This window comes from Coregonus clupeaformis, chromosome 20, assembly GCF_020615455.1.
Source record: "Coregonus clupeaformis isolate EN_2021a chromosome 20, ASM2061545v1, whole genome shotgun sequence".
Classification (NCBI taxonomy): Eukaryota; Metazoa; Chordata; class Actinopteri; order Salmoniformes; family Salmonidae; genus Coregonus; species Coregonus clupeaformis.
This window is the reverse complement of record NC_059211.1, coordinates 63,674,626-63,686,937: the sequence shown is the minus strand read 5'-3', so window position 1 is coordinate 63,686,937 and position 12,312 is coordinate 63,674,626. Positions and strand designations below refer to the sequence as shown.

Sequence of the window (12,312 nt, the reverse complement as noted above, 5' to 3'; positions counted from 1 at the left end):
CCCAAAACAGAGAGTACACAGTGGCAGAATACCTGACCACTGTGACTCACCCAAACTTAAGGAAAGCTTTGACTATGTACAGACTCTGTGAGCATAGCCTTGCTATTGAGAAAGGCCGCCGTAGGCAGACCTGGCTCTCAAGAGAAGACAGGCTATGTGCACACTGCCCACAAAATGAGGTGGAAACTGGAAGCTGCACTTCCTAACCTTCTGCCAAATGTACGACCATTTGAATTGAATTGAATTGAAAGACACACAGTGTGCCATCACAGCAGCAAGATTTGTGACCTGTTGCCATTGTTTTCAACACTGTATATATATATATATACATAATATTACATTTGAAAAGTCTTTATTCTTTTGGAACTTCTAAGTGTAATGTTTACTGTTAATATTCATTGTTTATTTCACTTTTGTTTACTATCTACTTCACTTGCTTTGGCAATGTTAACATACGTTGCACATGCTAATAAAGCCCTTAAATTGAATTGAATTGAATTGAGAGAGAGAGAGAGAGAGAGAGAGAGAGAGAGAGAGAGAGAGAGAGAGAGAGAGAGAGAGAGAGAGAGAGAGAGAGAGAGAGAGAGAGAGAGAGAGAGAGAGAGCAGAATTAGGCCGATACCCGCTAATTATCAAAATCCAGAAAAGAGCCGTTAAATTCTATAACCACTTAAAAGGAAGCGATTCCCAAACCTTCCATAACAAAGCCATCACCTACAGAGAGATGAACTTGGAGAAGAGTCCCCTAAGTAAGCTGGTCCTGGGGCTCTGTTCACAAACACAAACAGACCCCACAGAGCCCCAGGACAACAACAACAACACAATTAAACCCAACCAAATCATGAGAAAACAAAAAGAGAATTACTTGACACATTGGAAAGAACAAACAAAAAAATTGAAAACAAACCATATTTTGATAAACTCTCTTATCTACTGGATGAAAAACCACAGTGTGCCATCACAGCAGCAAGATTTGTGACCTGTTGCCACAAGAAAAGGGCAACCAGTGAAGAACAAACACCATTGTAAATACAACCCATATTTATGTTGATTTATTTTCCCTTTGTACTTGAACTATTTGCACATTGTTACAACACTGTATTATATATACATAATATGACATTTGAAATGTCTTTATTCTTTTGGAACTTCTGGAGTGTAATGTTTACTGTTAATATTTATTGTTTATTTCACTTTTGTTTACTATCTACTTCACTTGCTTTGGCAATGTTAACATATGTTTCCCATGCCAATAAAGCCCTTAAATTGAAATTGAATTGAATTGAGAGAGAGAAAGAAAGAGAGAGAGAGAGAGAGAGAGAGAGAGAGAGAGAGAGAGAGAGAGAGAGAAAGACAGAGAGAGAGAGAAAGACAGAGAGAGAAAGAGAAAGAGAGAGAGAAAGAGAGAGAGAAAGAGAGAGAGCGAGAAAGAGAGAGAGAGCGAGAGAGAGAGAGAGAAAGAGAGAGAGAGAGAGAAAAAGAGAGCGAGAGAGAGAGAGTGAGAGAAAGACAGAGAGAGAGCGAGAAAGACAGAGAGAGAGAGAGAGAGAGAGAGAGAGAGAGAGAGAGAGAGAGAGAGAGAGAGAGAGAGAGAGAGAGAAAGACAGAGAGACAGAGAGACAGAGAGACAGAGAGACAGAGGGTAGTTTATCCTTCTACTCTGTCTCTCACCTCTTTTTCTTTATCTCTCTCACACCAAAACCAGGTCTTTACAAAGATACACAGTCCCATAGCATCTATCAGGCATGTGAACATCTAACTGGCGCATCTGGAAGGGCCTATACATTTGTGTGTGTGTGTGTGTTGGCCCTCCACAACTCAGCCCCTTCACACCTTAATAGTGACATTTGTCATTCAGTGGGACAGAGACAGAGGGGAAGAGTGTTGATGTGACACCACAACAATCCTCTCTCCTATGGCTCTCTCTGTCTGTGTCCTAAATGTCACAATTTTCCCAACATAGATAGTGCACTACTTTTGCCCAGGGCCAACACCCAAAGTAGTGCACTATATAGGGAATAGGGTGCCATCTGGGACACAGTCTATGTATGGTTATCAGCAGCATTAGCAGCAGCTCTATCTGCCTGTCAGGATCCATTCCATAATTCAGGAGGAGAGGGGGAGTTCATACGGCCTGACTGAAAGGCAACACAACACACAAATAACAAGCCTCTCTCTCTCTCTCTCTCTCTCTCTCTCTCTCTCTCTCCCTCCATCATTCTCTCTTTCTCCCTCTTTCCTCTACTTTCTTCTTTCATCCCCCTCTTCTCTCTTTTCTCTTTATATTGCCCTCTAAACTCCCTCTCCCTCTCTGCTCTCTATCCTTCCCCTCTTCTCTCTGTCTTCCCCTCTTCTCTCTCTCTCTCTCTACTCTCTCTCTCTTTTTCTCCTCTCTCTACCTCACCCTCTCTCCCTCTCCAAAATGTTCCAAGGGCTTGGTAGCAGAACAGAGAACAGTATTTAGCATTAGGTATGTGTGTGTGTGTGTGACCCAGATATTTACAAAGCTTCTAAAAGAACTCTTCAACTTCAAGCTGAGTTCCCATTCACCATGTCCCTCTCCTATAGCGCATGATCTTCCACATATATTATTTATAGGGTATTTTCGGACTTTATTGAACAGATAGAGAGGATGACAGTGGGGGAAAGATGGAAAGAGGTTGTGTCAAAGGGCAGTAGGCCGGATTCAGACCTATACCAACACTGTAGATGTGTGGCAGATGCTGCGTCATTACCACTAGACCAGCCAGATTACTCCCACATATATTCTATACATGGCTAACATGACCAAACGCTAATGCTGTGTGTTGAGCAGACGATCAGTTCAAATGTTGAACTGGTATGTGCTTGCAACTTAACCCACTCATTGTGTAGGTACAGGGGTGGCTACGCACACGCACACGCACACGCACACACACACACACACACACACACACACACACACACACACACACACACACACACACACACACACACACACACACACACTTGTAATTAGCCGCCGGGGTTGACAGTCCAGATATGGTATTAGTAGTGCTTCCAACTGCAGTGTTGCCATGTAGATGGCTACTGTAATTACTACTAGAGGCTGAGTGGGGTGTGTGTGTGTGTGTGTGTGTGTGTGTGTGTGTGTGTGTGTGTTGGCCAGAATTGTGCACCACTTAGCCTTGGCATTCCCAATGGCTCTCATAGTGTGTAGAGCCTCCACACACACACACACACACACACACACACACACACACACACACACACACACACACACACACACACACACACACAGACACACGACACACACACACACACACACACACAAACCGGTGGTGAGATGTATCCTTCACACAGTATGTAACCCATTTCCGTAGCTGGAAGTGAAGGATGCTAGCTGCCTGCTGTCCGCCCACACACAGCAGACTACAGTGCCTTGTGATGTGCAGAGATGTTCTCTCTCGTATATATGGATACATAGAGGCAGACTCATATTCACACACATGCATGCAAGCAGGTAGTTACACACACACACTTGCATGGATCCACATATACAGTGAAACACACTTACCGTGCTGTACAGATTCACTGTCTCACAAGTACTGTCACCTGCACATACACAAGCACAAACACAGCTCTGGTGGACATTCCTGCAGTCAGCATGCCAATTGCACTCTCCCTCAAAACTTGGGAAATCTGTGGCATTATGTTGTGTGACAAAACTGCACATTTTAGAGTGGCCTTTTATTGTCCCAAGCACAAGGTGCACCTGTGTAATGATCATGCTGTTTAATCAGCTTCTTGATATGCCACACCTGTCAGGTGGATGGATTATCTTGGCAAAGGAGAAATGCTCACTAACAAGGATGTAAACACATTTGTGCCCAAAATTATATTTTATATTATATATTTTAGTCATTTAGCAGACGCTCTTATCCAGAGCGACTTACAGTTAGTGAACACATATTTTTTTTTACTGGCCCCCCGTGGGAATCGAACCCACAACCCTGGCGTTGCAAACACCATGCTCTATCAACTGAGCTACATCCCTGCCGGCCATTCCCTCCCCTACCCTGGATGACGCTGGGCCAATTGTGCGCCGCCCATGAGTCTCCCGGTCACGGCCGGCTGCGACAGAGCCTGGAAATTAGAAATAAATAAGCTTTTTGTGTGCATGGAACATTTCTGGGAACTTTTATTTCAGCTCATGAAACATGGGACCAACACTTTACATATTTTTATTCAGTGTACATACAATCTAATTTCCAAAGACTGAGATTGCAGAAGTTCCAGTTTTCAGTGCAACTTATGGCTTCAATAAGCCCTATGGCGTGTGTCCAGTCCCTTGCCCACCCCTGTAACACTCAGCCACAGTCCAACACTGTTAATATCAAACCTGGGCTGGGCTCAGAGCTAAAGCCTTAATGAAGTGATACGAGTGGACTGAAGTAGAGCACAGAGACCAGCCTGGAGGGGAAGGTCAAGGGTCAGCTCTGTCTATGGGGTTCTGATGAGGACACTAGGACACAGGGAGACAGACAGTGTATTTGGACTAAGTACTCATACACTTCTACTCGTACAATGTATAATTTATAATATACTGTAGTGCCTAATACTCATCCACGCATACTGTAGATATGTGAATACATTGCCATATTATGGGAACACACACACATACTGTAACATGCACACTGACGCCACACACACACAGACTCAGACACACACACACACACACACACACACACACACACACACACACACTCACCACATACGCTGCTGCTACTGTCTATTATCTATCCTGTTGCCTAGTCACTCTACCCCTACCTATATGTACATAGCTACCTCAGTTACCGCATATCCCTGCACATTGACTCAGTACTGGTACTCCCTGTATATAGTCATGTTATTTTTACTCAATATTGTTATTCGTTAATGTATATTAGGTATAAATATATTTTATATATCTTTAACTCTGCATTGTTGGAAAAGGACCCGTAAGTAAGCATTTCACTGTTAGTCTTCACCTGATGTTTACGAATCCTGTGACAAATTAAATTTCATTTGAATGTGTGTCAGTCTGTGTGGGAAGAAAGCTCTGACATTATATTGTATACACACATGCTGCATACTCACTGACACACATACATATGGTATACACTTTCTAAACATAAATGATATGCTGCCCACATTAACTTCAATAGATAAAAAAAGAAATGCATGCATTATTCCTCCAAAGAAGGTTATAAACACATGAGCAGGAGAAGACACGTGGATAAACACCCACTTATAAACACAACCTCCATCCAAACACCACGTGTGTGAAGCTACGCCAGGTGTGTGTGTGTGTATGTAGGTTACTCCAGTCCAGTCTTACCGTGACAGTGGGGATAGCGGTGACCAGAGAGTAGACCAGTACCGGCGGCGCCTTGCTGTCATCCTCGGGTCCGGGGTACGGTTTGGAGAACGTCTTGTCGAAACAGAAGAACCCTTGGACGTGAACGGGGAACGTGTCTGTGTACTCAAAGTAGTACGCCAGGAGAACCGTCCCAGCCATGATCACCAGCTGGAAATAGAACATGGTTCTATGTTTAGAAGAACGGAAGAGAACAGAAGGATAGTAAGGTGGAGTCGGTTTCTGTGAATGAATGGGGATGGAAAACACAAAGAACAGAGGAGGAGGAGATTCCTTTTGGAGCGCGGTGACAGATGCTTCTGGAGTGTGTAGAATGAAAGAGAGAGGACAGAGAGATAGAGAGAGAGAGAGAGAGAGAGAGAGAGAGAGAGAGAGAGAGAGAGAGAGAGAGAGAGAGAGAGAGAGAGAGAGAGAGAGAGAGAGAGAGAGAGAGAGAGAGAGAGAGAGAGAGAGAGAGAGAGAGACTGAATCTGAAGGATGAGGGTAAAAGAAAGAAACAGAAAATGAAGAAAGATGCTGCAGTTCTGTAAAGGGGAAAATAAAGAAGTAAAATGACAGTGGAAGAGTGAGAGAAAAAAGAGGCAGAGAGAAAGAGGTGGGAGGAGCAAGGAGGAGAGCACAAGTGCAAGCATGGGAGGGAGGGAAAGGGGATGTGTGCAGTGTGTGTGTGTGTGAGGCTGTTGTGCTGTCGATCACATGCAGTGTCTGCGTGAGTGGCAGTGTGCCGTATACTAGAGTGAGAGGTGATTCACAAAAACACACATGCAGAACACAGTGTGCACAGAATGATACTAAACATTTATTAGCATGTTATCATGAATATGTGAGTGTGTGTGTGTATGTGTATGTGTATGTGTATGTGTATGTGTATGTATGTGTGTGTGTGTGTGTGTGTGTGTGTGTGTGTGTGTGTGTGTGTGTGTGTGTGTGTGTGTGTGTGTGGGTTTGAGAAACACTAGACATGTGCATGTGTAAATGAATTGTACACATTCATTGACTGTGTTTCTTGTCTGTGTGTGTGGGTGTGTAGCCATAGACTGTATATAACGATACATCCATATTGTGCTGTGGAACTTCCTCTCTTTTGCTGTCTATCTGTGGGAGGTAAAGCTCTTTGGACTGTGGGTCCCCCGTGTATCATTATGGGTGTGTGTGTGTGTGTTGTGGGGGTGACATACTTCTGCTACAACCGCACACCCCTGCAGGGCTCCAACCATTGTGTCAAGAGCAAAGTCATTGGGGACAACACACACACACACACACACACACACACAGGCAAAGCGTCTAACAGCAGTCAGAAACAGTAGTTTATTTATAGACACACAGTCACAGTCACAGTAGTTTATTTATAGACACACAGTCAGTCACTGGCTTCATCAATAAGTGCATCGATGATGTCGTCCCCACAGTGACCGTACGTACATACCCCAACCAGAAGCCATGGATTACAGGAAACATCCGCACTGAGCTAAAGGGTAGAGCTGCCGCTTTCAAGGAACGGGACTCTAACCCGGACGCTTATAAGAAATCCCGCTATGACCTCCGACGAACCATCAAACAGGCAAAGAGTCAATACAGGTCTAAGATTGAATCATACTACACTGGCTCTGACGCTCGTCGGATGTGGCAGGGCTTGAAAACTATTACAGACTACAAAGGGAAGCACAGCCGCGAGCTGCCCAGTGACACACGCCTACCAGACGAGCTAAACCACTTCTATGCTCGCTTGAGGCAAGCAACACTGAAGCATGCATGAGAGCACCAGCTGTTCCGGGACGACTATGTGATCACGCTCTCCGTAGCCGATGTGAGTAAGACTTTTAAGCAGGTCAACATTCACAAGGCCGCAGGGCCAGACGGATTACCAGGACGTGTACTCCGAGCATGTGCTGACCAACTGGCAAGTGTCTTCACTGACATTTTCAACATGTCCCTGACTGAGTCTGTAATACCAACATGTTTCAAGCAGACCACCATAGTCCCCGTGCCCAAGAACTCTAAGATAACCTGCCTAAATTACTACCGACCCGTGGCACTGACGTCTGTAGCCATGAAGTGCTTTGAAAGACTGGTCATGGCTCACATCAACAGCATAATCCCAGAAACCCTAGACCCACTCCAATTTGCATACCGCCCCAACAGATCCACAGATGATGCAATCTCTATCGCACTCCACACTGCCCTTTCCCACCTGGACAAGAGGAACACCTACGTGAGAATGCTATTCATTGACTACAGCTCAGCATTCAACACCATAGTGCCCTCAAAGCTCATCACTAAGCTAAGGATCCTGGGACTAAACACCTCCCTCTGCAACTGGATCCTGGACTTCCCTGACGGGCCGCCCCCAGGTGGTAAGGGTAGGTAACAACACATCTGCCACACTGATCCTCAACACGGGGGCCCCTCAGGGGTGCGTGCTCAGTCCCCTCCTGTACTCTCTGTTCACCCATGACTGCATGGCCAGGCACGACTCCAACACCATCATTAAGTTTGCCGACGACACAACAGTGGTAGGCCTGATCACCGACAACGATGAGACAGCCTATAGGGAGGAGGTCAGAGATCTGGCCGTGTGGTGCCAGGACAACAACCTCTCCCTCAACGAGACCAAGACAAAGGAGATGATTGTGGACTACAGGGAAAAAAAAGAGGACTGAGCACGCCCCCATTCTCATCGACGGGCTGTAGTGGAACAGGTTGAGAGCTTCAAGTTCCTTGGTGTCCACATCACCAACGAACTATCATGGTCCAAACACACCAAGACAGTCGTGAAGAGGGCACGACAAAGCCTATTCCCCCTCAGGAGACTAAAAAGATTTGGCATGGGTCCTCAGATCCTCAAAAAATTCTACAGCTGCACCATCGAGAGCATCCTGACTGGTTGCATCACCGCCTGGTATGGCAACTGCTTGGCCTCTGACCGCAAGGCACTACAGAGGGTAGTGCGTACGGCCCAGTACATCACAGGGGCAAAGCTCCCTGCCATCCAGGACCTCTATACCAGGCGGTGTCAGAGGAAGGCCCTCAAAATTGTCAAAGACTCCAGTCACCCTAGTCATAGACTGTTCTCTCTGCTACCGCACGGCAAGCGGTACCGGAGTGCCAAGTCTAGGTCCAAAAGACTTCTCAACAGCTTCTACCCCCAAGCCATAAGACTCCTGAACAGCTAATCATGGCTACCCGGACTATTTGCACTGCCCCCCCACCCCATACTTTTTACGCTGCTGCTACTCTGTTAAGTATTTATGCATAGTCACTTTAACTCTACCCACATGTACATATTACCTCAACTACCTCAACTAGCCGGTGCCCCCGCACATTGACTATGCAACGGTACCCCCCTGTATATATAGCCTCCCTACTGTCACTTTATTCTATTGTATATATAGCCTCCCTACTGTCACTTTATTTTTACTTCTGCTCTTTTTTTCTCAACACTTTTTTGTTGTTGTTTTATTCTTACTTTTTTTTGTTTAAAATAAATGCACTGTTGGTTAAGGGCTGTAAGTAAGCATTTCACTGTAATGTCTGCACCTGTTGTATTCGGCGCATGTGACCAATAAAATTTGATTTGATTTGATTTGATTTGATTTGATACCCTCCTCCTCTCCATATGTAACTCTGGGATGCACACAGCATTCTGAACATTGAACATCCCTCTTTCTCTCTACAGCCATCTGAAAGCCTGAGGGAGACAGGAAGGGAGGACGAGGAAAGGCATCCGTTTAAACAAATATCTGAGGATGGATGATTTTAAATGGGGGGTAGAAGCTGTTCAGGGTCCTGTTGGTTCCAGACTTAGTGCATCGGTACAGCTTGCCGTGCGGTAGCAGAGAGAACAGTCTATGACTTGGGTGACTGAAGTCTTTTTTTAGGGACTTTATCTGACACCGCCTAGTATAGAGGTCCTGGATGGCAGGGAGCTCGGCCCCAATGGTTAGATTATACATTATGTACCAAAAAATATACAAAATAGCACAATTGGTCAGGAAACATTCTGTCATCGACCACAGCAAAGCGTTCAACACCATAGTGCCCTCAAGGCTCATCACTAAGCTCAGGACCCTGGGACTGAACACCTCCCTCTGCAACTGGATCCTGATTTTCTGACAGCAACAACACATCCGCCACGCTGACCCTCAACACAGGGGCCTCTTAGGGGTTCATGCTTAGTCCCCGCCTGTACTCCCTGTACACCCATAACTGCATGGCCGCGCATGACTCAAACACCATCATTAAGTTTGCTGACGACACAAAGTTGGTAGGCCTGATCACCGATGACGATGAGACAGCCTATAGGCAGAAGGTCTATAGGCTGTCTCAACAACCTCTCCCTCAATGTCAGCAAGACAAAGGAGCTTATTGTGGATTACAGGAAATGGAGGGCTGCACACACCCCCATCCATATCGACGGGGCTGTAGTGGAGCAGGTCAAGAGCTTCAAGTTCCTCGGCGTCCACATGGTGAATTAACATGGTCCACACACACCAACACAGTCGTGAAGGGGGCACGACAACACCTCTCCTCCCTCAGGAGGCTGAAAAGATTTGGCATGGGCCCTCAGATCCTCAAAAAGTTCTACATCTGCACCATTGAGAGCATCTTGACTGGCTGCTTCACCGCTTGGTATGGTAACTGCTCGACATTCGACCGCAAGGCGGTACAGAGGGTAGTGTGCACGGCCCAGTACATCACTGGGGCCGAGCTCCCTGTCATCCATAACCACCAGGCGGTACAGAGGGTAGTGTGCACGGCCCAGTACATCACTGGTGCCGAGCTCCCTGTCATCCATAACCACCAGGTGGTACAGAGGGTAGTGTGCACGGCCCAGTACATCACTGGGGCCGAGCTCCCTGTCATCCATAACCACCAGGCGGTACAGAGGGTAGTGTGCACGGCCCAGTACATCACTGGGGCCGAGCTCCCTGTCATCCATAACCACCAGGCGGTGTCAGAGGGAGGCCCCATAAATGGTGAAAGACTCCAGCCACCCAAGTCACAGTCTGTTCCTTCTGCTACTGCACGGCAAGCAGTAACGGAACTCCAAGTCTGGGACCAAAAGGCTCCTGAACCGCTTCTACCCCGAAGCCATAAGACTGCTGAACAGTTAATTAAATGGCTACCTGAACTTTCTGCTTTTCCCCCCCTACCTACATGTACATAATACTTCAATCAATCAATCATCAAAAAGTAAAGGTGTCTGAATACTTTCCGAATGCACTGCATTACCTCAATCAATCACCCCAACTACCACGTACCCCAGTACACTGACTCGGTACTCCTTGTATACAGCCAGTATAGAGCCTCGTTATTGTTATTTTATTGGTTTGCTATTTTTCTTTTTATCTATTTGTTAATTTTCTTACTTTTGAACTGCATTGTTGGGAAAGGGCTCATAAGTAAGCATTTCACGGTTAAGTCTACACTTGTATTCGGCGCACATAACAAATACAATTAGATTTGAACAGCATTCTCACATAGGTGTTCCTCTTGTCCAGGTGGGAGAGGGCAGTGTGGAGTGCAATATAGATTGTGTCATCTATGGATCTGTTGGGGCGACATGCGAATTGGAGTGGATCCAGGGTGTCTGGGATGATGGTGTTGATGTGAGCCATGACCAGCCTTTCAAAGCATTTCATGGCTATGGGGTGATAGTCATTTAGACAGCTTGCCTTTTTGTTCTTGGGCACAGGGACTATGGTGGTCTGCTTGAAACCTGTAGATGTAGGTATTACAAACTGGGTCAGGGAGAGATTGAAAATGTCAGTGAAGACACTTGCCAGCTGGTCAGCGCATGCTCTGTCTGGCCCACGGCCTTGTGAATGTTAACCTGTTTAATGGTCTTACTCACATAGGTTACGGAACAGCTGGTGCTCTCATGCATGGTTCAGTGTTGCTTGCCACCGTAGTAGGATTCGATCTTAGTCCTGTATTGACACTTTGCCTGTTTGATGGCTCGTCGGAGGTCTGTCACTTTTCAAGAACTCCTGCACCTAACTTTTTCCCTCAGGGAAATATCTCTCACTTTGATACGACCTCCCTCTTTCAGACATGATCTAAGCGTCCTATGTTACAAGTGCTATTACTGAAAATTTCACAGACTGACACTTTAAGACAGTTTTTAAGAGGTGTCCTCTGTTTGGTAACGTGTGTTTCTAGAACCTTTTCTCTGTACTTAACCTGTGTACTAACACCATCAGTATCTGTCTCCTCCTCTCAGTGGGGTGTTCACCTTGGACAGACAGAGACACATCAACCTCTCCAGCTTCCTCTCCTCCCTATTGTCCCCATTCAGTCCACAGAGCATCCCACACACTGCAGCCTCCCAGTCTCTATAGACTAACACTGGAACACTCTCCCTTACACAGAAGACCATAGAGTCCTTGGGAGATTCTAACACCACCAGATACAACTGTCTACTGTTTAAACTCCTGTAGGACTGTTCTTGTCTCAGGGATCACTGTAACACTACATACCATTAATCATCTCACTGATTTGTTAATGTGGCCCAAATTGTCCTCTAACATGTTCCTAGATTTTCTCAAAAACAAGACTGCCGACACATTCGCTACATTTACGTAACTAAAAGCAGAATTATATTATACAGAACGCTTCAAACACATATCCCTAACTGCTGACGGCGTTGTTCAAAATGTATCTCATGGCACCATTCGCGGGCAAAATTAACTTGGCAGTCTTATAAAAGGAATATTTATTTCAAGCTAATTGCGCTTATACAAGCTGACTCCAAGCTAGAGGAGGCATACTCGCATGCCGGCTAACATTAACACACAGGCAGTCATAATGTTTGTTACAGGCAGCTAGCCTTTGGTTATGGCAGCCATTTTGACTTAGCCAATGGCCAAACAAAGCAGCGGTGCTTCAGTGATGCTTCAAATGAACTATTCCTC

General features: G+C 45.8%; 1 protein-coding gene across 3 annotated transcripts in view; it reads right to left on the bottom strand.

Annotated features, from left to right (window-relative positions):
- Positions 1-12,312, bottom strand: part of plppr2b (phospholipid phosphatase related 2b) — a 61,482-nt gene that overhangs the window by 23,841 nt on the left and 25,329 nt on the right. For 2 of the 3 annotated variants that reach the window (XM_041867357.2, XM_041867355.2), the window contains exon 3: positions 5,360-5,548. In XM_041867357.2, the coding sequence (XP_041723291.1) occupies positions 5,360-5,548 (189 nt within the window). Of the gene's footprint in view, positions 1-5,359; positions 5,733-12,312 lie in introns of those variants that run through there. The other variant, XM_041867356.2, reaches the window with a different exon arrangement.